Here is a 25,746-nt window from a genome sequence, read left to right on the forward strand (position 1 = left end):
GAGGGACCCCTTACTGGCAAGAGAAGCCAGAGGAAGGTGATTTGTCTCTGGCTAGGAGGTGGAGATCAATGTGCCCAGTGGGTGGGAGGCCAACAATATCAAAGTAGATGTGGGGCTGTGTAACACCCCAATTATAGAACCCATAATGAACAACCTTTTGTTGGACAAAGAAATGGAAAAATCAGTCATCCTGACAGTGATGATAGCTACTGACAACAAAATTTACACTCTTGACAGGTTGATTAACAGGAATGTTACGTAAATACTAATGCTTATCACAAAGAAAGGATTGAATGGAAGAATAACATATGATACAAAACAAAAACTTTAAAGAAAGAATTCACAACTTATTACTGTTGTTGTTGTTGTGGTCTTCAGTCCAGAGACTGGTTTGATGCGGCTCTCCATGCTATTCTATCCTGTGCAAGCTTCTTCATCTCCCAGTACCTACTGCAGCCTACATCCTTCTGAATCTGCTTAGTGTATTCATCTCTTGGTCTCCCTCTACGATTTTTTACCCTCCACACTGCCCTACAGTACTAACTTGGTGATCCCTTGATGCCTCAGAACATGTCCTACCAACCGATCCCTTCTTCTAGTCAAGTTGTGCCACAACTCCTCTTCTCCCCAATTCTATTCAATACCTCCTCATTAGTTATGTGATCTACCCATCTAATCTTCAGCATTCTTCTGTAGCACCACATTTCAAAAGCTTCTATTCTCTTCTTGTCCAAACTATTTATCGTCCATGTTTCACTTCCATACATGGCTACACTCCACACAAATACTTTCAGAAACGACTTCCTGACACTTAAATCAATACTCGATGTTAACAAATTTCTCTTCTTCAGAAACGCTTTCCTTGCCATTGCCAGTCTATGTTTTATATCCTCTCTACTTCGACCATCATCAGTTATTTTGCTCCCCAAATAGCAAAACTCATTTACTACTTTCAGCGTCTCATTTCCTGATCTAATTCCTCAGCATCATCCGATTTAATTCGACTACACTCCATTATCCTAGTTTTGCTTTTCTTGATGTTCATCTTTTTTCAAGACAGTGTCCATTCCGTTCAACTGCTCTTCCAAGTCCTTTGCTGTCTCTGACAGAATTACAATGTCATCAGCGAACCTAAAAGTTTTTATTTCTTCTCCATGGATTTTAATACCTACTCCGAGCTTTTCTTTTGTTTCCTTCACTGCTTGCTCAATATACAGATTTAATAGCATCGGGGAGAGGCTACAACCCTGTCTCACTCCTTTCCCAACCACTGCTTCCCTTTCATGGCCCTCAACTCTTATAACTGCCATCTGCTTTCTGTACAAATTGTAAATAGCCTTTCGCTCCCTGTATTTTACCCCTGCCACCTTCAGAATTTGAAAGAGAGTATTCCAGTCAACACTGCCAAAACCTTTCTCTAAGTCTACAAATGCTAGAAACGTAGGTTTGCCTTTCCTTATTTTTTCTTCTAAGATAAGTCTTAGGGTCAGTATTGCCTTACGTGTTCCAAGAATTCTATGGAATCCAAACTGACCTTCCCCAAGGTCGTCTTCTACCAGTTTTTCCATTCGTCTGTAAAGAATTCGCGTTAGTATTTTGCAGCTGTCACTTAGTAAACTGATAGTTCGGTAATTTTCACATCTGTCAACACCTGCTTTCTTTGGGATTGGAATTATTATATTCTTCTTGAAGTCTGAGGGTATTTCACCTGTATCATACATCTTGCTCACCAGATGGTAGAGTTTTGTCAGGATTGGCTCTCCCAAGGCCGTCAGTAGTTCTAATGGAATGTTGTCTACTCCCAGGGCCTTGTTTCGACTCAGGTCTTTCAGTGCTCTGTCAAACTCTTCACGCAGTATCGTGTCCCCCATTTTATCTTCATCTACCTCCTCTTCCATTTCCGTAATATTGTCCTGAAGTACATCACCCTTGTATAGACCATCTATATACTCCTTCCACCTTTCTGCTTTCCCTTCTTTGCTTAGAACTGGGTTTCCATCTGAGCTCTTGATATTCATGCGAGTGGTTCTCTTTTCTCCAAAGGTCTCTTTAATTTTCCTGTAGGCAGTATCTATCTTACCCCTCGTGGGATAAGACTCTACATCCTTACATTTGTCCTCTAGCCATCCCTGCTTAGCCATTTTGCACTTCCTGTCGATCTCATTTTTGAGACATTTGTATTCCTTTTTGCTTGATTCATTTACTGCATTTTTATATTATCTCTTTTCATTAATTAAATTCAGTATCTCTTCTGTTACCCATGGATTTCTACTAGCCCTCGTCTTTACCTACTTGATCCTCTGCTGCCTTCACTATTTCATCCCTCAAAGCTACCCATTCTTCTTCTACTGTATTTCTTTCCCCCATTGCTGTCAATTGCTCCCTTATGCTCTCCCTGAAACTCTGTACAGTTTTAATCTACAGTTCATAACCAATAGATTGTGGTCAGAGTTCAAATCTGCCCCTGGAAATGTCTTATAACTTAAAACCTGGTTCCTAAATCTCTGTGTTACCATTATATAATCTATCTGAAACCTTCTAGTATCTCCAGGGTTCTTCCATGTATACAACCTTCTTTTATGATTCTTGAACAAACTGTTAGCTATGATTAAGTTATGTTCTGTGCAAAATTCTACCAGCCAGCTTCCTCTTTCATTTGTTAGCCCCAATCCATATTCACCTACTACGTTTCCTTCTCTTCCTTTTCCTACTGTCGAACTCCAGTCACCCATGACAAATTTTCATCTCCCTTAACTACCTGAATAGTTTCTTTTATCTCATCATACATTTCATCAATTTCTTCATCTGCAGAGCTAGTTGGCATATAAACTTCTACTACTGTAGTAGGCGAGGGCTTCATGTCTATCTTGGCCACAATAAAGCGTTCACTATGCTGTTTGTAGTAGCTTACCCGCACTCCTGTTTTCCTATTCATTATTAAACCTACTCCTGCATTACCCCTATTTGATTTTGTATATATAACCCTGTATTCACCTGACCAAAAGTCTTGTAGCCGCATCCAGTTTTAAGTTTGCTGTGACTACAACGTAAACTCAGCAATGAAGATGTTAACTTCACTTGTCTCTTGTACTCTTGAAATAGTAGTACGCATGTTACATGCTACTAGGTTGTTTTAAACCCGATCTGAAGTTTGAAAGTTTTATGACTTGAAGTATTAGTTGGAAGTTGGACTGACGTAAATTCATCTTTACCGTTTAGACAGATAACGGGATAGTTGATAAAACTGACAGAAAAATAACTCATGCGATTGCTGATCTGTGATGGGACTTAGCCTTCGTGATACTTAATGGTCACTAACATCAAAGGGCACAGAGACTGATCACCAACATAAACTCAGTTATTAGACTTGATTAGGCAACAGATAAATACAAGCACAAAGAACTTACAATTGTGCCCTGTTGTCAGAAGCTACTGTCAAAGTCAGAATTGCTGATGCTAACAGACCCAATTCCGTGAATGAAAAAAAAAAAAAAAAAAAAAAAAAAAAAAAAAAAAAAAAAAAAAAAAAAAAAAAAAAAAAATCTGGTGTGTGCGCTCAGTGTAGGTACAAATAATTACTAACAACAAGAAACTTTAATTCTTCGTGTCACCAACATCATTTAATGGACATTTAATGTGTATTTGTGGGATTAACTGATCCTTCGGACAACAAAGGTGAAAAGTGATTTAGTGACCATTTAACTGAACAACAATAAGATACACCGAAAACAATGCATTCTGAACATTGCTAAAGGGCATGTTATCTCTGGAATTACATCGTGTAGTTGTTGAACATGCGACATAGTGACACCTTGACGACGGAATTATGATTAACAACTCAATAGCCTCACAAAATCATTACATTGCATCGGCTTGGGTGATGGATTGATGATTCAAGACATTATATTTTCAACATTTGAATACCCATTCTCAAACCAGGCATAAGAACTAGTCAGCAAGTTCGCGTGGACTGAAAATCTGTCGCGAACATCCAAAGGACTTTTGGTTATCATTTCAGATCAAGGGAGTCATCGTGTTATCAAGTGGTGCAGTCGCTACATTTGTAAGTGGAGATTGACAGACATCGAACACCACTGCTTTAATTACAAGCAAGGGCAGCGCACACACTCCGGCATGCTGCTATACCGAGACATTGATATCAGTTTTGAGAGACAGTGTCTGAAAAATAACCAAACTATGCGAGGAGTTTGTTTTTCTAATAGTTACAGATTAGCAATGTCGTGATTGACGGACGCTGTTCCATGTCATCTCGATTAGGACAACCATCACCATCGAGCAGAGACAAAACCAGACGCCACAGCTAGCAGCAAGAGGAGAGCCCAAACCATCAGTGAGGCAGGCTTGGTCAAGCAGCCATGAGGGCCCACTGTAAGAGGTGTAACAGGCAGGAGTACTGTTACCAAAGGAGGGCGACGTCACTATAGCTGCAGTATATGGCACTGTTATACATGCTAGTTGCAACTGTTCATAATTCCTCTTGGCCTCTTGATAAGTTAGTTTGTCTTATGTCTTGTATTTCCTTCTTTTCCTAGAAAATAGAAAATAGTGCAATCTGGTGGGCAGGGAGAATGGTGCTTTCCAGACTTAACACAGATGGGGGGGAGGGGCACAAGGAGCGTTCACATGCAGTGGTTGTCTACAATCTCTACAGATGGGGCAAGCATTATAACGTGAAGATGTGCCCAAATTTTAAACAGAGGAGGAGGAGGAGGAGGAGAGGATGGGGTACATGCTGTTTCACATCGCATCAGCCCCATCACCTTGACATTTCCAGGCAACGAATCACCCTCAAAGGCCAAGATAAAGGGGCATCAGTAGCAACCCTAATATCCTTTGACCTCCTATGGACACAAAGTGTAAACCCTGTTACTCCAAGTTGGCATGTAGCTCATCATGAAACTGCGATAACAGGTCTCAGTGAAAAGTGATGCCCTGAATCACATTTAGATTAGTACAGGGAGCCACAGTCACCAGTATGTCACCCAACTTATTGCTAGTAAGCAGTGCCTGTGACTAGGCAGAGAATGCTGTTTTGATCGAAATTGATCCTCTTTTTATTTTGGAGATGGCTGCCACTTCCCCAAACTTGTCTTCTAAGTTCTCCTTAAAGAATAAGACCTTTGTGATCAAGACAGAATCATTATCAGTCCTTGTGCAGGGAGTATGCCTCTGCTAGCCGCTTAGCCCTACATTCTTCCCATGGTGTAGCCAGGGAAGGGAACATTTTAGGGTTGCATATCTCTGCATTAAAAAGAACCTTCCTCCCATAGAGACCTCTGGGGCCATATGGCCACAAGGGGGAGATAACTTCATCTGCTTGACTTGCGGCTCATCTGTCATGTTGCCATCCACTCCATGCAGGGGATGTTCCCATGAGCACCACTCAGCCTCAGCAACAGCTAACTGGCCAGTAATCAGTTGTTGGGTGTCCCCATGCCTGAGTCACAATGAGCACATACTCCTTGGCATACAAGGGGAGTTTTCAGCTCAGACACCAACAGTGCAATCCCTGTGTGGTCAAGGGGTTACCATCGTGCAGGTACTTGATGACACCTTCACAACAGGATGGCTACAGTCCTGGGTTTTGGGTGTGTTATCTTATTAAAGGGAAAGGTGCGAAGACATAAAGACACAAAGGCAGAGCACACACTGCATTGCACGTTCTCCCCTGCAAGATTCACACTTCTAGAGAATTTTGAAAATTGGTGACATGTCAGGTCCGACAATGGGGTCCATATACGTATTTTTTTATTTACTGAAATATTGTAGAGAAGACCGGAAGTGGAAACGCTAGTCCCCTGTCCAAGCAGGGTCTGCACCAAGAAAACCATCAGATGGAGAAGCAGAGGGGTGAAAGTATAGTGTAAGTGTAAGCCTGCAGCATGGAAAGGAAGTATTGCTGCAAAGGCTGATGGCCCATGTTAGCTAAGCAAGTACTCACAAAAGAGATTTGAGTAGTAAATGTGGACTGGTGGAAAAGAAAGAAAAAAGGAAGCACCATGGTAGAATTTTACACACAGCATAATTTAATTATTGCTAATATTTGGTTTAAGAATTACAAGAGAAAGAAGAAAGATTTCAGAACCAGATTTTAAATTGTCAGACATTTCCAGGAGCAGATGTGGACTGACCATAATTTATTGGGCCTGAACTGTAGATTAAAACTAAAGAAACTGAATGAAGGTAGGAAATTAAGGAGATGGGGCTCAGGTAAGTTTAAAGAACCTGTAATTGTTGAGGGTTTCAGACAAAGCATTAGGCAACGGTTGACTAGGACAAGGGAAAGAAATGCAGTAGAAGATGAATGGGTAGCTTTGAAGAGATGAAATTTTGAAGGCAGCAGATCATCAAATAGATAAAAAGAAAAAGCTTAGTAGAAATCTTTGACAACACATGAGGTATTACATTTAACCAAAGAAAGGAGAAAATATAAAACTGCAGCAAATGAGGCAGGCGAATGGGAATGCAAACGCCTAAAAACTGAGTGACAGGAAGTGCAAAATGGCTAAACAAGAATGACTAAAGGAGAAGTGTAACAATTTAGAAGTATACTTCACTAGAGGAAAGATACGTACAGCCTACAGGAAAATTAAAGTGGCCTTTGGGGCGGGGCAGGGTGGGGGAAAGCAGCTGTTTGAATATACAGAGCTTGGATGGAAAACCAGCTCTAAACAAGGAAGGGAAAGCTGAAAGGTGGAACATGGAAAAAGAAGACACATCAAAAAAAGTTTTGCATCACCTTGGTTCCCAGAACTCCTAACTGAGACATTGACTGTGGATACTGCATCACAGACACATTCCCTTTGACTGTTCAGAGATGTCACTAAACCTACCCAAATATGTAAACAACCATGCACCAGCAGCACCTATTAGATGGAGGGGGGTCTGACAGCTGATCAGTACTAATCATTCCACCACGAAGGAGGTACATGGCTCGTGTTGTCTGTAGTTCAACCATGCCTAGATGGACAATACCATGGTTCGATTGCATCCACATTGTTACTTTGTACCAGGAAGGGCTCTCAACAAGCGAAGTGTCCAGGCATCTCAGAGTGAACCAAAGTGATGCTCAGACATGGAGGAGATACAGAAAGACAGGAACTGTCGATGACATGTCTCACTCGGGCTGCCCAAGGACTACTACTGCAGTGGATAACTGCTATCTGCAGATTATGGCTCGGAGGAACCCTGACAGCAATGTCACCATGTTGACTAATGCTGTTTGTGCAGCCACAGGACGTCGTGTTATGACTCAAACTGTGTGCAATAGTCTGCATGATGCGCAACTTCACTCGCAACGTCCATGGCAAGGTCCATCTTTGCAACCACGACGCCATGCAGCACGGTGCAGATGGGCCCAACAGCAGGCAGAAGGGACCCCTCAGGATTTGCATCATGTTCTCTTCACCGATTAGTGTTGCGTATGCCTTCAACCAGAGAATCATCATAGACGTGTTTGGAGGCAACATAATCAGGGTGAATGCCTTAAACACACAGTCCAGCGAGTGCAGCAAAGTGGAGGTTCCCTGCTGCTTTGGGTTGCCATTATGTGGGGATGACGTGCGCTGCTGGTGGTCATGGAAGGTGCCGTAACGGCTTTACGATACGTGAATGTCATCCTCCGACCGATAGTGCAACAATATCGGCAGAATATTGGCAAGGCATTTGTCTTCATGGACGACAATTCGCACCTCCATCGTACTTATCTTGTGAATGACTTCCTTCAGGATAATGACATTGCTCCACTCTAGTGGCCAGCATGTTCTCCAGACATGAACCTTGTCAAACATGCCTGGGGTAGATTGAAAAGGGCTGTTTATGGACAATGTGACCTGAAGGCTGTTTATGGACAATGTGATCTGAGGGATTATGCCAAATCACCGTTGAGGAGTGAGACAATCTGGACCAGCAGTGTCTTGATGGATGGCAGTATGCCACGAGGAATACAGGCACCAATCAATGCAAGAGGATGTGCTGCTGGGTGTTAGAGGTACTGGTGTGTACAGCAATTTGGACCACAACCTCTGACGGTCTCGATGTATGGTGGTACAACATGCACCGTGTGGTTTTCATGTTCTGTACAGGTTCCAGAACTCTCGGAACGAAGGTGATGTAAAACTCTTTTTGATGTGTGTATATAGAGGGTCTACAAGGGGGAGATGTACTTGAGGTAAATATTATGAAATGGAATACAATACAGCGAGAAGAACATGTGTTGAAAGACCTAAACCGAAACAGGGCCCTGGGAGTAGATGACATTCCTTCGGAGTTACTGATAGCCTTGGGAGAGGCAGCTATAACAAAACTCTCCCATATGGGGTGCAAGTTATAAGAGACAGGTGAAATACCCTCAAATTTCACGAAAAATGTAATCATTCCAATTTCACAGAAAGCACATGTATGTTACTGAAATATCAGTTTAATAGGTCATGGCTGAAAATACTAACACAAATTCTTTGCAGATGAACAAGAAGAATGGAAAAAGCTGATATAAGCCAACCTCAGAGAAGATCAGTTCGGATTCCAGAGAAAAGCTACCCTACGATTTATCTTAAGAGAAAGGTTCTCTTAACGGAGGGAGTAAAAGGCTATCTACATCTTGCTTATTTAAATCTGTATTCAATGTTAATTAATTTCTCTTCTTCAGAAATGCTTTTCATTTCATTGCCAGCCAGTCTACATTTACTGCACAGAAAGTAGGCAGCAGCTGCCAGAGTCAAGGTACATGGAAGGGAACCACTGGTTGAGAAGGGAGCAAGACAGGGTTGTAGAATATTCCTCACATTATTCAATCTGTTCATTAAGCAAGCCGCAAAGGAAACCAAAGAAAAATTTGGAACAGTAATTAAAGTCCAGGGAGCAGAACAAGGAGAATGGAATTTAGTCTAACTAAATCAGGTGATGCTGAGGGAATTATATTAGGAAACGAGACACTTAAAGTAGTAGCCGAGTGTTGCTATTTGGGCAGCAAAATAACTGATGATAGCCGAAATAGAGACGATATAAGATGTAGGTGGGCAATGGCAAGAAAAGCGTTTTTGAAGAGAAATTTGTTAACACTGAATATAGATGTAAGTGCTGGGATGTCTTTTCTGAAAGTATGCGGATGGAGTGGAGCTGTTTACGGAAGTGAAACATGGATAATAAACAAATTGTGTGACACAACCTGACTAGAAGATGGATAGGTCGAAAGACCACATTCCGAGACATCAAGTGGTGGAGGGGCAGGGGGTTAAAAACTGGAGGGAGACAGAGAGAAGAATATAGTAAGTAAATTCTAAAGGATGTAAGTTTCAGTGGTTATTTGAAGATGAAGAGGCTTATAAAGAATAGAGCAGCATTGTACCAGTTTCAATACTGAAAACAACAACAACAACAACAACATCATTTATATTCCTATTCATTGTTTCACACTGTAAGCATCGGTGCAGTACATGTGAGCAACAACTTCACATTAGAAGCACCACCTCTCTGAGCAAGCCTTTTCAACCGAAGTGCAGCAGGTTCCTCAGAGGTTGCACACTAATGACTGTTTAGCTTAACAGCCATTAATCCATTGACATACAGGAGACCTAGGAAATATAAAGTTCTAGTTATAGAAGTTTGTACTACCTTCATGATTTGGATAATCAAACAAAGATCCCACCAACATGTCCTATGACTGTCATTGAAGCATATCTATTGTCTATAGCAATAGAGCACTCTGCTGCTGACCAGTCCACAGCTCAAGAACGTCTAGTTCACCTTGGTTGCACCCTGCCTGCACTCACCGAGTTCCCAGAGAATCTAAATAAGGTACAATAGAGCCTGAACTTTTCAGTATGGGAAGTAACAGAATACAGCGAAGCCCGTTTGTGGCTCGTATTGTTGGCACAATAACTGCCAATTAGTTCCTGCTCCACATATGTATTTCCTTTTGGTGTAACATGTTTGCATCCACACCAAGAGGTGTTCTACCACAAAGGGTAGTGCTGTAATGTTGTGTGTGGTCAGTGAAAGTGCTGTTTAACAGTCAGGATATCTACAAATCTTTATAGCAGCCTAGTCGCGAAATTAGAATTACTAGTCTGTAGGAACACCCTTTTTCCATTCTCCACCTTGACAGTTGACTGCGATCCTTTCTTTCTCTTGAATGTATCAGTTTACCACTCCTGTAATTATCTTGTTTCTGAGCATTATAGTGTTCATTTTCTATCAAATTAACTGCCTCTTTAATGCAGTCATGTCTAGTTTATAACATTAACATCACACATGGTGATGAATCCCAGAAGTCAACACAGTGAGTGTTATTACTATTTGTAATAGTGACACTTCATGTAGAACTGAATTCAGTGTTGTTTATGAGTGAATAGGAAAGAAACTCAACTATATTAATAATTATAAATTTGCAAACGAACTTTTAGAGTATGTATGGCCCATAGTTGTAACAAATAGTGATTATAGTGAATTATATTAAAATGGCTAACACAGAGCAACTTGGTAGCGATATTGTTAATGATCGAAAACATGTCTTATCAATTTTCAATTTGCTAATTCCATAAACTGTGTAACATTAACACCATGTGCAATGATATAGGCATTGATACATACCGAGATGATTATTCCCCCTAATGATTACCCTGATTACATTCCTTCTCCTATCTAGCGAACTTTGGTCGTTGTTAAATACTGACTACAATGAGTAAAGTTTCTTCCACTATGAAATTAAATTGAATTAAACACCATTTATTAATAGCAAACAGCTTTCCATCACACAAAATTTTTCCAAAATAATGCTATTTGCTAATGCTGTGTGCCACTAAATAGCGAGAACTGTTGACCTACAAGGCCATCCATGGCTCACCAACTAATTGTTTGCTTAGCCTGCTACTAAATACTGTTGGTGTCAGCGATCATATTACTATCAATCATGTAAGAGTGATATTCTCTTACAGATGCCGAAGATTTGACTTGCAAACAAAATATTTTCACTTGTTCCCAAATTGTCAGTTTCACGAGGCAAAAAACTGCCTGTCGAGTTCAAATACACACCAGACTACATGGACCTAGGCAACAGCCACCAGGAGGCAGGCATTCCTAATATTTCCAAGCACTGCTGCTGCTGTCTCAGCAGTAGGTGCGGGCTACACCCCACACACCAGCCTATTGGCACTGGCGACCATGCTACAGACCTACTAACGCTGGCTCCTGAATCTCTGTCATGTTCTGACTGTGCTTCATATCGTTCTTTGTACTCAGCATTGCTTGGTTTTTGATATTGCTACATCTAGGCTCTCGATTTAGTTTACCCTTGTGATTCTGTCATGCTGTCTGTGCTGTTCGTTCATCACCGATGGTGATTTGCCAAAAACCACAGAAAGACAACAGCAATGTTCTCGGCCCCAGAGTCTCTGGGTCATGTTCAATTCCACTTGCTATAACTGGTGACAAGGATAACTTAATTGTGTCCTATGGAACTTCCAAATAGAACATTTGTGAGCACAACCTCTCTAATTTTTCCAATATTTTCATTGATTTGAGCAGTTAATGGACATCCAGAATGAGGTTTGCATTAATCAACATGTTGTCATTTTTAAATCGAGAAAACCACTCTTACACTTGAGGTTTTCCTCAGCATCATCTTGGTAAGCTGTTTTCAACACTCAAACCATTTCAGCAGCATCTTTACAGATTAGAAAAAAAATTTCATAACTGCACATAGTTCACTTAAACTTGCCATTGTAAAAAATGGAACAGCACTAGCATAAACAATTACTGCAGATGAACAGAACAAGCCAGGTCCTTAAAGGCGGCACTGAACCGGCAATGAGTTGGGCTATACACACCTCGTGGCAGAAATACTCTGCCCATAGCAATGTTAGTCCAGGGGGTTTGTTTGTTCGTTTTGTACCCTCTCATATTTTTTGTCGGCCTCTCCAACAAGTTACATGAAGGATGTAGTGTAACACCTAGGCAACATGACAGAAGGAAAGAAGTAAGACAGAAGAATGGAAAATTAATGATTTTGGTGCGGTTGCAGTTGATCCGCATGTTAGCTTCCGCTAAATCACACGAAGAAGTGGCGCAAGTCAAGCAAGGGTCAAACGCATTCTCCATTGACATAAGTTCCATCACTACCACACCCCTCTCCATCAAGAGCTACATAGAAACTATTACGAGAGCTGTGCCAACTTCAGTACATGGATAGTAAGACTGGATATTCCAGATGTATCTTGTTTAGTGATGAAGTCACGTTTACCAGTCATGGCCAGGTAAACCACCAAAACATGCACTATTGGTTTATTGTCAATCCCATGGAACATCGGCATCCATGGAGTGTAAACGTGTGGTGTGGGATAAAGGACCACCAGCTCATAACCTCATTTCTCATAGACAGAACACTGCGTGTGCACAAGTATCGTAGCCTCCAAACAGACCACCTTGCTAGAGGATATTCTTCTGCGGACTAGGAGGAACCTATGGTACCAACATGAAGTACTACAGCATGTTTTCACAAACTCTTTCAAAATCATTGCACTGGACGCACAGGACATGTACCTTGGTCATCTCACTGACAAGATTTGATGTCTGTAGCCTTTTTTTCTGTGGGGAAAGCTGAAAAACAATGTCTACAAGTATGTACCAACTACACCTGATAATACGCATTGACATATTACTGCAGTCTGCTCTGTCACATCCATGAAATGCAAGCATGTGTGCATCGGCCATTCCATAATGGACTGGAAGGATTTTTTTTTTGTGGTTTTAGGGCGCACAACTTCAATGGTCATTAGCGCCCTGACTACTCTAAGATTGCACCGCGAGGCACAAGTTGACAACAACAACTAAAAGGGAAAACATGATAAAAGACAGACTGACAGGCATAGGATTAAAAAACAGCATCATCAAATGTCCTTAGCGAGGTTTGTCAAATTGATAAAACGAAGAACACGAGCACCTGCTCGTGTGTCATCCGCTAAAATGGCATCGAAAGTACTTGGCAGGTTAAGATCTAGGCGCAGTGTGTTAAAATCTGGACAGGACATTAAAATGTGTCCAACCGTCAGCAAGTGCCCACATGGGCAGAACGGCGCCGGCGCAGCCGTCAGCAGATGGCGATGGCTGAACCGGTAGTGTCCAATTCTTAACCGGGCCAAAACTACCTCCTCCCGCCGAGAAGGGCGTGAGGAGGACGTCCAAGCCACGGGAAGAGGTTTTAAGGCCCGAAGCTTGTTGTCTGTAAGTGCAGCCCAATCGGCATGCCACAGCGATAAAATGCGCCGACAAATGACCCTGCTAAAATCGGACGAAGGGACACAACAAGAAGCTGTCCGAGGCTGGAGGACCGCAGCCTTGGCCGCGGCATCTGCAGCTTCGTTCCCAGGGATACCGACATGGCCAGGAACCCACATAAAGCTAACCGGAGAACCGAAGTCCACCAGCTGCTGAAGAGAGCGTTGGATCCGGTGTATGAAAGGGTGAACCGGGTACGGATCACTGAGGCTCTGGATGGCGCTCAGGGAATCGGAGCAGATGACATAAGCAGAATGTCGGTGGCGGCAGATGTAAAGAACAGCCTGGTAGAGGGCAAAGAGCTCAGCTGTGAAGACCGAACAATGGCCATGGAGCCGGTATTTGAAACTTTGTGCCCCGACAATAAAGGAACACCCGACCCCGTCATTGGTCTTAGAGCCATCTGTATAAATGAAAGTCATGTCGATGAACTTCGAACGAAGTTCCAAAAAACGGGAGTGGTAGACCGAACCGGGAGTAACCTCTTTTGGGAGCGAGCTGAGGTCAAGGTGAACGCGGACCTGAGCCTGGAGCCAAGGTGGCGTGTGGCTCTCGCCCACTCGAAAGGTTGCAGGGAGTGAAAAATTAAGGTGTTGAAGTAGGCGACGAAAGCGAACTCCAGGGGGTAGGAGGGCAGAGACATACAACCCGTATTGACGGTCAAGAGAGTCGTCAAAAAAGGAACGATAAGACGGATGGTCGGGCATTGACAGTAGCCGACAGGCATACCGACAAAGCAGTATATCGCGCCGGTAGGTGAGTGGCAATTCGCCAGCGTCAGCATGAAGACTCTCTATGGGACTAGTATAAAATGCTCCAATCGCAAGTCGTAAACACCGATGTTGTATGGAGTTGAGGCGGCGTAAGATAGATGACCGTGCAGAGGAGTATACGAAGCTCCCATAATCCAGCTTGGAGCGGACGATCGACCGATATAGACGAAGTAGGACGGTTCGATCCGCTCCCCACGACATACCACTGAGAACACGCAGGACATTTAAAGAACGGGTACAACGAGCAGCCAAATATGACACATGTGGAGACCAGCTAAGTTTCCTGTTAAATGTAAGGCCTAAAAATTTTGTTGTCTCCACGATTGGGAGAGCAACGGGACCGAGTCGTAAGGACGGTGGGAGAAACTCTTTGTAGCGCCAGAAGTTAATACAGACCATCTTCTCGGCAGAAAAACGGAAGCCATTGGCGACACTCCAGGAGTAAAGGCGGTCAAGAGAACGCTGAAGACAGCGCTCCAGGACACGTGGACACTGCGCGCTGCAATAGATGGTAAAATCGTCCACGAAAAGGGAGCCTGATACATCAGCTGGGAGGCAATCCATTATTGGATTGATCGCGATGGCAAAGAGAGCGACGCTCAAAACTGAGCCCTGTGGCACCCCATTCTCCTGGCGAAAGGTGTCTGACAGGACAGAACCCACACGTACCCTGAACTGTCGATCCATTAAAAAAAGGAACGAATAAATAGAGGGAGGCGTCCGCGAAGGCCCCATGTATGCATGGTGCGGAGAATGCCCACCTTCCAACAGGTGTCGTAAGCCTTCTCCAAATCGAAGAACACAGCCGCGGTCGGGCGCTTCCGCAAGAAGTTATTCATAATGAAGGTCGACAAGGTAACCAGATGGTCAACAGCAGAGCGGCGCCTACGAAATCCACATTGTACATTGGTAAGTAGGCGTCGAGACTCGAGCAGCCAAACCAATCGAGAGTTAACCATTCACTCCATCACTTTACAGACACAGCTGGTAAGCGAGATGGGTCGATAACTGGAAAGCAAGTGCTTGTCCTTCCCCGGCTTAGGAATCGGGACAACAATAGACTCCCGCCAGCATGCGGGAACATGTCCCTCAATCCAGATGCGATTGTATGTACGAAGAAGAAAACCTTTACCCGCAGGAGAAAGGTTCTTCAGCATCTGAATATGAATAGAATCAGGCCCTGGAGCGGAGGACCGTGATCGGCCAAGTGCGTTTTCGAGTTCCCGCATGGTGAATGGGGCATTATAACTTTCACAATTCGAGGAGCGGAAGTTAGGTGGCCTAGCCTCCTCTGCCTGTTAGCGGGGGAGGAAGGCAGGGTGGTAATGAGCGGAGCTCGAAACCTCTGCGAAAAAGCGGCCGAAGGCATTGGAGACAGCCTCAGGGGCCACAAGGACGTCATTCGCGACCTTCAAGCCAGAAACTGGTGAGTGGACCTTAGTGCCAGATAGCCGGCGCAGGCTACCCCAAACAGAAGAAGGAGTAAAACTGTTGAAGGTGCTTGTGAAAGCAGCCCAGCTGGCTTTCTTGCTTTCTTTGATAATACGACGACACTGAGCACGTAATCGTTTATAATTGATACAATGCGCCACTGTAGGGTGGCGTTTAAATGTGCGTAAAGCACGTCGACGAGCACGTAAAGCGTCTCTACATGCTGCGGTCCACCAGGGGACCGGTACGCGACGTGGAGAAGAAGTAGGATGAGGGATGGAATATTCAGCAGCAGCGAGAATGACTTCCGTGAGGTGTGCGACCTGACGATCGCAGCTTGTGAAGGTTTGATCCTGAAAGGTCGCCCTGGAAGAGAAGAGCCCCCAGTCTGCCTTGGAGATGGTCCAACTAGAGGAGCATGGAGAGGGGGTATGCTGCAGGAGATGGATAACACACGGGAAGTGGTCGCTCGAATATGTACCAGAAAGTGCATACCACTCAAACCGGCGTACAAGTTGGGGAGTACATATAGAGAGGTCTAAATGGGAATATGTGTGAGATGTGTCCGAAAGAAAAGTAGGGGCGCCAGTATTGAGGCAGACAAGATTGAGCTGGTTGAAAAGGTCTGCTAACAACGAGCCCCTCGGGCAGGATGCTGGAGAGCCCCAAAGGGGATGGTGGGCATTGAAGTCTCCAGTTAACAAAAATGGTGCAGGTAGCTGAGAAATAAGTTGCATCATGTCTGCCCTGGTAACGGCAGATGACGATGGAGTGTAAACGGTACAAAAGGAAAACGTAAAAGTGGGGAGAGTAATGCGGATGGCAACTGCCTGCAGGCCGGTGTGCAACGTGATGGGATCGTAGTAAATATCATCCCGGACCAGCAACATAACCCCTCCATGAGCTGGGATACCTACCACAGGGGGTAGGTCAAAACGCACAGAGGTGTAGTGTGCCAAGGCAATTTGATCGCATGGGCGTAGCTTCGTTTCCTGGAGGGCTACGACGAGCGGACGGTGCAAGCGGAGCAGCAACTTCAAGTCCTCTCGGTTGGAGCGAATGCTGCGAATATTCCAGTGAATAAGTGCCATCATAAGAAAAGGAAGATGAAAGAAGGGGTCACCTCGAAGGCCGCTGAGGGCCTGGCTTCGAGCGAGCACTGCCGCCGCTATCAATAGGCGGACAGTCATCGTCCATTGGGTCTATAGGTTCATCGGCCATCTCGGGAGGATGGCCGGGAGGGGAAGCTTCCTCCGCCGGTGAACGGCCAGATGTACGGCTACCAGCGGTGCGGCCAGGCGAAACGGATGACGGCCTGGGGCGGCAACCGCTGGGTGGCGCAGGAGAAGAAATGCGCCGTGGCGGAGAAGGAGAACTGTGCTTCCTATGAGCCTTTTTGGAAGGACGTTTGGTGGAAGTACCGGTCGAAGGCTGGGAGGTCAAGGTACGTAGGAAGTCTGCACGGGATGGTTCCTTCTTGAAGGCCCGTGCATCTGACTTCGGGGTCTTCGTCTTAGCAGAAGCTGATGAAGGGGCTGGTGTCTGTGGGGTGATGGGAGGAAGAGGAGACGTCGACCATGCGATCTTAGCACTGGCCGAACGGACGACCGTAGTGCTGAAGGTCAGATCGCATGTCTGGGTTGCTACCTCCCTGGTAGTCCGAGGAGAGGCGAGGACAGTACTGTATTTCCCCACTGGGAGCAGCGTGGGCTTCCTACTAGCCAATAGCTTGCGAGCAGCCGAGGTGGACACTTTCTCTTTGACCCGAATTTCTTGGATACAGCGTTCTTCCTTATAGACAGGACAGTCGCGGGAGGATGCGGCATGGTCACCCTGACAGTTCACACAACGAGGAGACGGAGGTGGACAGTCACCCTCATGGGCATCCCTGCCACAAGTGACACATTTAGCCGCATTGGAACAAGACTGTCGAGTGAGATTGAAACGCTGACACTGGTAGCAGCGCGTAGGTGTCGGGACATAGGGGCGAACAGAAATAACCTCGTAGCCCGCCTTGATGCGCGATGGCAGCTTAACACTATCGAAGGTCAAGAAAAGTGTCCGGGTCGGTACAAGGTCATTGTTGACCTTTTTCATGACCCTATGGACATCCGTCACGCCCTGCTCAGCGAGGGAAGATTGAATCTCCTCGTCAGTCAATCCGTCGAGGGAGCTAGTATAGACTACACCACGAGACGAATTCAAAGTTCGGTGGGCCTCCACCCGGACAGGGAACGTGTACAGGAGTGTGGCCCAAAGCAGTTTTTGTGCCTGAAAGGCACTCTCAGTTTCTAGTAATAAGGTACCGTTACGCAACCTGGTACAAGATTTGACAGATCCGGCTATGGCATCTACGCCCTTCTGGATAACGAAAGGGTTGACAGAGGAAAAATCCTTTCCGTCCTCAGATCGAGAAACGACGAGGAACTGTGGGGCAGGCGGTAGGACTTTTGTCACTGGGGGCTGGTCACGTTTCAGTTTTTGGGCAGAAGTCGAAAGCGATGGAGTAGAATCCATTGCGGAGGAATCCCCCATGATTGCCAGCGTCTCCGATGGCGCGCTCCTTCCTTGTGGGGACCCTCTCAGAGGGCACTCCCGCCTTAGGTGAATGTTTACACCTCAGGTCACACCTCCCGAGAAACAGACGGAGGGACCAATCGGCATGGTCAGAAGGTATCAGCTCAGGCAATCACCCCTCCCCGGGCCTGGCCTTTACCAGGGGGTACGCGCGTGCCTTACATGTCTACCCAGGGCGGGGAATTACGCGTTACCCCGTCACCGGCTACGCGTGCGAACGCGTGGGTCGGCCTTCAGGCATGCACAGGGAGGAAGGAAGAAGAGGAAAAAGAAGAGAGAGAGGGAGAAAGAGGACAGACTGTCTCAAACGCCGAGGCGGAGACCAGAGAAGGCAATGAGAAGAAGGCAATGAGAAGAAGGCAATGAGAAGTCAAGGGAAAGAGTAAGGAAGACAGTGAGGTGGAGAAGAGCAAAGAAAGGAACCAACAAAAGGAAGGAAGAAACGAGAAGTGAAAATCCAAAAAGACCACAATTATAGGTCGTGGAACCGCCCGTCTCCGAATGCAAGCGCTAACTACCCCCGTGGGGGGATGGACTCCCTTTAGTCGCCTCGTACGACAGGCAGGAATACCTCGGGCCTATTCTAACCCCCGGACCCGCAGGGGGAGTGGAAGGATGTATTACCACTGCCAGAGGTAATTTTGAACACAACTTGTGATGGTCAGTTGTCTCGTTACTGGTCAGATTCCACATAACTACTATATGAAATTAAGTCAGTCTTCGGTGCGTGCTGCCACAGGCAGGTCAATCCATATCTTGTGCCTTTACTGGATGGTGCACATTTTTATTTGTAGGCGCACGACGATTTTTCAGTCTGGAGACATTAGCGAAAATTAGAATATCTCTGCACTGGGTAAGTTGCATCATTGCAATTGACACGATTGTTCTTTAGAGAAGTGTCCTCTACAACATTGTCTGTTAAACAAAATACTCTAAATTAAAAAATAACCAGTCAAAATGACCTCCCAGTTGGGTATCCAAATTTTTCAAAAATCCACTTTTTTAGGCCCAAAAATAACAAACAAGGAGTGATTTATGAGAGTATTTTTTCCTATAGTTAGATATCATACACTACTAGCCTCATATAGAGCATGAACACTTACAAATGTTCCCTTAATTTTTTTTATTAATTTTTGAAATTTGAAAATTTTCCATTATTTTTTTTAGTTTGGTGTTAGTTATCTCAGGTGGGACTGATTATAAAAATATGATTTTTACACAGTATTTACGCCTATAAGATAGCAATGTACTGTAAAAATTTCAACACTGTTATCTGACTGTGAACAAAGATATGAATTTTTGAAAATGAGGAGATAATTCACATTACTCTACAACTGATCTTATGGCTGTTGCCTGTTTATATGGTTTATTGTTTCACTGTAACAAAATTTAATTGTGACATTTAGTTAACACTACCAACCAATATTCATTTATTTATTTTTAATAATGAAAAATTAAACAAGAGGAGCTTTTGCTTTTGTTCTATGGTAATAAAAATGCCCATTTATGTTTAGGTTTATTGTCAATAAAGAAGTACATTACTACTGGGTGTGGCATTGTTGTCAGTCTGTTCTGAGACCTCTGTTAGAGTGGATGTACACACTTCATCGAGAGTGTAGAATGTGTTACATGCTTTGTTCAGTGTGTAACTTAATTAATTTTCAGAGTGTAACTGGAGTGCAATAACATGGATGAACAGTGCTCTGTTGGACAGATAGCAAGCAAAGTGTGTCACAAAACAGTTTACAGTTCAGTTTCAAGAAACTTGAAAAATGTCAATGACTTTGATGAAGTTAGACAAACTTTGTTTAAATTTAGAGTAAGTTCTTCTGTAACATCAGTGTGCGAGTATCATGAGAAGTAATGTATCCTGAAGTACAACCACATTTTTGGAAGAAAGCGCTGTGACCCACTTAAAGTTCATAAAAAGCCTATTACTAAAGGTTTGAGGGAAATAAAACTTAAACATTTGTCCTTGTTATGTGAGAGTGAAACAGCTTCCCAAGTGAAACATAACGTGATTCCTGGAAATTCCCTGTGCCCAAATTCTTACTCAAAAATATTTGTTGTGAATCCAGAACCAGAATCATGTAACCTTGTTAATGACATTTATATACCTAATGAGGAAGCTGTTAGCATATTGGATTTTGCTTGTTCTAAGTTAGATGTATCTCCTGCTTCGAAAATAATAAAATTAAGTAGCAGAAAAAGAAAAGCAGCTATTGAAAATAATGTACAACAAATTTCAGACAAAATTAGAAGGGACTTGGAATCGTGCTTTAATAATACAGATACCAACATAATTTCTAAAGAAGAAGAAAACCTATCACCACCATCATCAGACACTAAATCTTTGAGCTTAATAGAGAAATTAAAAATTAAATGTTCAGCGACATCTAAAGAGGAAAAAGTTAACATTTTTAGTTTGCTCCCAGACTCATGGTCAAGAGAAAAAAAAAAAATAGTTCATGAATTCAACATTTCTTATTGTTTGGTCAAACTAACCCAAAAATTAGTGAAAGAGCAAGGCATTCTTCCAGTTTTAGGAAAGAAGAATGGAGTAGGTATAAGTGACGAAACAATTAAAAAGATCCAGCAGTTTTTTTGAAGGTGATGAAAACAGCAGAATGTGCCCAGGTTGCAAAGACAGCAAAAGAGTTGTTATAGATGAAGTTAAATTAACAAAGCAGAAACGACTAGTGCTGTCAAATTTAAATTATGTAGCTTTCAAAAATTCTCATCCTGAATGCAAAATTGGAAGGTCAGAATTTTGTGACCTCTGCCCTAAGTGGTGTATTTTGGCTGGATGCTCAGGAACACACTCCATATGTATGTGTTAATATCATCAAAATGTCAAACTGATGATTGCGGGTGCAAAACTCAGTGATCTTAGCTACAAACAGTTACTACATTTAATGGTCTGTGACACTAACAGTTATGACTGCAGGATGGGTTTGTGTAATAAATGCCCTGGTAAGGAAACCATTGTTGAATTGTTTCACGAATATGATGAGGAAATGCCATACAGTATTACCTTCAAACAGTGGGTCACAACTGACAGGGCAGAAATGATAACAGTGGTTGAATCTCAGGAAGAGTACTTGGAATCTGTAATAGATAACATACAAAAACTCAATGTCACCACTATATTTCTAAAATCCAAAGTAAGTTTTTGAAGGACAAAAAAGGGCAACTTCATGAAACTGAATACATAGTGCCAGCTGATTTTGCCGAAAGTTTTACACATGTGATTCAGGATGCATTACAAGAGTAGCACTGAGTCAATGACCAGGCAATAGTTGATCCATTTATTCTCTACTTTAAAAATGAGAAAGACGAAGTTTGCAGTTCTTCAATTTGCATTCTAAGTGACTTCTTGGAGCACAGCACTTTGATTGTACACTTGTTACAAAAGTATGGAATATATTACATAAAAGAAAATTTTCCAAGGTTGAGAAGCTGATATACTTTCCAGATGGAAGTGGTAGTCAGTATAAGAACAAAACGAATTTTTCAAATCTGAGCAACCACAAGGCAGACTTTGGGTTGGAGACTGAATGGCACTTTTTCGCATCTTGTCATCGTAAAAATGCATGTGATGGGGTAGGAGGTCCGACAAAACACATAGTAAGTAAAGCCAGCCTACAAAGACCAAATTCTCACAGTACAGGACATATATGTCTTTTGAAAGGATAATATTAAAGGGATTACCTATTTTCTGATCAAGAAAGAAGAAGTGATTCTGTATATGAAAACAACACTCCAAACTAGATTTGAAAACTTTACAGCAATACAAGGACAAGGCATTTCCACAAACTGTTTGATATTGCAGAAAACTTAGTTCGATGCTATGTAACGTCAGAAACTGAAATTTATGAGGATCATTGTGGCAGTAAAATTACACCTCTGTCTTTAACATTGAATGATACAGTGGTATGTGCGTATGACAGACATTGGTAGCTTGCAGAGGTTGAAAGAAGTAGTTTGGAAAACAATGATGTTTTTGTGCATTTTTTATCACCTTACTGGCCCAAGAACATGATTCAAGAAATCTGCTAGTGACAAATGTTTTAAGGAAACTTTGAGTGCTTTAATTTACCATAGCTACTGGGATATCTTTTTCTACATCACATATGCTGTCTGAAGAAATAAGTGTCCTTAACATTCACCACCAAGTTTAGGAACAGTCGTGTCTCGAAGGTTGTTAATTGAAAATATTTATTTTAAGTAGCCTATGTCAAAATAATATAAATGTTAATTTCAGTGATGATTCCATTTTCTGTATATAATTCAGTACCTTAGTTCAAAAATATTTTTTTATATCCTGCCAATATCACACATGAATAGGCAACAGCCATAAGATCAGTTGTAGAATAATGTGAATTATCTCCTCATTTTTTTAAATTCATATCTTTGTTCAATGTTGAAATTTTTTTACAGTACATTGCTATTATATAGGTGTAAAAACTGTGCAAAAATCATTTTTATATTCAGTCCCACCTGAGATAACTAACACCATACTTCACAAAAAATGCAAATTTTCAAATTTCAAAAATTCATAAAAATTAAAGAAACATTTGTAAGTGTTCTTGCACTATATGAGGCTAGTAGTGTACGATGTGTAACTACAGGAAAAAAATACACTCTCATGAATCACTCCTTGCTTGTTATTTTTGAGAGCAAAAAGTAAATTTTTGAAAAATTTGAAAACCAAACTTGGAGGTCATTTTTGAATTTAGGGTATTTTGTGTAATAGACAATGTTGTAGAGGACACTTTTCTAAAAACAGCCATGTCAACTGCAATGTTGTAACTTAACCCAATGCTGAGATATTCATAGTTTTGCTAACGTCTCTAAATTTGAACATCGTCGCGTGCTTACAAACGAAAATGGCTGCCATTCAGTAAAGGTGAAAGGTAAATGTTTTTTTAAAAACTGTTTTGAACTTCAATTATAACGCAATCACATAATACATAAATATGGTCAAGCAACCAACTTAATTTTTATTGTACCACTTCATTTGGATTGACCCAGGTCTTGTACAAGTATCTGGTTTGGTAACTTTTCAAAATAAGATATACCAAACAACTCTCAATAGAATCCTATAACAAGCACCACAGACATTCTAATTTACCCCACTTTTATTCTGTTAACATCAAATGACATTGTTCCATTTGAAAAAGCAGATGTGTGGACAGAAAATATGCTTTCTAAGTACTAATACAATCTGTTTATTGCTAACTATATGAGCCCCTGACTTCCAACCCATTATGTGAAAACTGCATAACAACAGCACTTCCCATTTCTTCAATATTTGTGGAGCAAGTTTTACATGATTCACACAAACATAAAACATTAACAACATAGGATAAGGTGAGAATAGGACAGGAAGTCAGCCAAGGCCTAAACAAAGGAATCATACTAACAGTGCCCTTAGCGACAAGGAGAAACTATGTAAGACAAGTCAGGGTGGGTGGACAGGGAATAAACACTGGTCCTCTCAACTACGAACGTCCTGTACTTTAAGTCTGGAGTCGCCACCTCACTTGGTACACAATTGGAATGGAACTAAGTACATTGTTGGCATTGTGACTTCATTAATGCCCTACCTCTTATAGGACAGAAGTAACTCAGCATTTATGATAATCCTCAGGACAATAATACACGTGGTCAAAATTTGGAACAGAACAGCATTTTTTTTCTTAAATTTGGTGCTAACACAGATACTACCTTGGAAAACAGGGGTACAATTCTGGGCAAAATATCTCTAATCAAGATGGGACAAGATGAACAAAAACCCCAGTGAAAGATTTAGCCAATTTTCCCAAAGCCTCATATGGCACTGGGTGATAATGGGAGTACTCATTTGTTAACAATTCAATCAAATACATTGGGCAGGATACGTCGATTTCAAACTCGGCAGCAAAATACTAGACCAGTTACGAAAAAAATATACGATTTTAATTGAGGCACGGCTTGGCGGAACACTATCAGTGTTACAGTATATTGTGTAATGGAGGCAATTATTTGTGATGATTTTTATGAAGGACCAAAATACGTCATAAGTTAGCTATGGTTAGAAAAGTGTATTATATCTTATCAACTACCAAAATCCTCTTGAAGCAGAAATAAGGATTTATTGCATTCACAAGTTACTTATATTTCTAACATTTAGGTAATGTTCACTATTACTGCAGCACTCGTCACCGTTTCTGTAAATACGTAATGCGCAACAAACTGAAAAAAAATGGTTTGAAATTTCGTCGACGGGTAAACACAAGAAAACCGGAACATACTTACGCCTTTCCGTTGATTCTGTTTCTTCTTCACTACCAGCCAGTCTCTGCTTATTAAAAATATTATCCCGTTTGTTTCTACGCTCCGTCTGCATAAGCGCTGCTGTAAGTTCACGTCTAAGTTTTACACTTGTTATCTTCGGCTGTTTCTGCTCAATTCTGAATTTATTACTCATCTTCGAAATACAGAGCACTATGCCAAACCTCAAAAACGACTTTCTATCTAAACTTTCGCGCCCTTTATATTTTCAGCCATGGATAAAATCTTCACTCGTATGGCATAGGGTACCAACTGTAAAATATCGACAACAAAGTTACCTCTGATTTTGCAAACATCACTACAAAGTCTTAAAAGTACAGTAGCCTGTGTCCAGGTCGCATTTAACTACAAATAAATTTGTGCACAAAATGACTGAACACTGAAATTTATTTTTAATGTGATGTCTACAATGGACAGACATTAAGTCTTAATTCTTTGAATTGTTTCCTCTGTATTTTAGACTCTTTTGTGACCGATTTCTTTAAAGCATGTGACTCATTGTCATGCCTACGCTCATTATCGAGAGTAAGTGCGTATGGGCTATCAAGTGAAAATTGCGACTGTAATGAGCATTTCTTGGTAGGAAATACATAGAAAGTTATCTTCGATATAGTGTCATCGACAGATGTAAGGTGTAAGTCCGGGTGTACTCCAGACTCTTGAATATTAACTTAATTGATTCATCCCGTGAAGATAAAATGATCGATTTAAGGTCTATTCCCACTGGACGTCAAATTTAGAGGTAGGCCAAACGATTATTCTGGAGTAACCGTTATCACGGTTCCAGTTATTCTTTGATAACTGTTATTTTCCGCAATTGGTAAGGCCGGTATTACACTATCAAATTTCTTAGGCCGGTATTACACTATCAAATTTCTTTGTCCAATATCTTTGTCAAAGATATTTGATAGTGTAATAGGGACTTTGTCAAATGTCGTCCAATATTTGATCAAATCTAGGGCCTCGCTGTATATTTGATCAAAGAAACCGCTTGTCTTCTGTTCACTGCAATGTGACATGTTACCACATGGAGCGCTAGCATCGCTGCAGCGTTCTGTCGTCTGTATTGTTTTTATAACCATTGCCGGTAAATACAATTGGTGTGTGCCGACAACTACAAAATTAATAGAGATGTCTGAAGCTGATGAGGCGCTTTACAACGTGAGGCACTCTGAATACAAAAACAGATTAAGAAGATTGGAGACGTAACCTGATCTGACCTAACATAACCCTCTCCAGTAGCAAGGAATCGGAGTGTTATAGTGAGCCTGTCTTCTGAAGATGTAGCAGTTCTTAAGTGAATATTGTGCTTTGTGATATGAGGATACACTTCATT

At 42.3% G+C, this 25,746-nt stretch overlaps 1 protein-coding gene across 1 annotated transcript in view; it reads right to left on the bottom strand.

Moving 5' to 3' along the window:
• LOC124789735 (disks large-associated protein 5-like) overlaps positions 1 to 24,641 on the bottom strand; it is a 200,698-nt gene extending 176,057 nt beyond the window's left edge. The window contains exon 1 of the mRNA XM_047257186.1: positions 24,375 to 24,641. Within this exon, the coding sequence (XP_047113142.1) occupies positions 24,375 to 24,546 (172 nt within the window). The 5' untranslated portion in view covers positions 24,547 to 24,641. The remainder of the gene's footprint in view (positions 1 to 24,374) is intronic.
• Positions 24,642 to 25,746: the final 1,105 nt, after the last annotated feature.

Source organism: Schistocerca piceifrons, chromosome 3 (genome assembly GCF_021461385.2).
Source record: "Schistocerca piceifrons isolate TAMUIC-IGC-003096 chromosome 3, iqSchPice1.1, whole genome shotgun sequence".
In the NCBI taxonomy this organism is placed as follows: Eukaryota; Metazoa; Arthropoda; class Insecta; order Orthoptera; family Acrididae; genus Schistocerca; species Schistocerca piceifrons.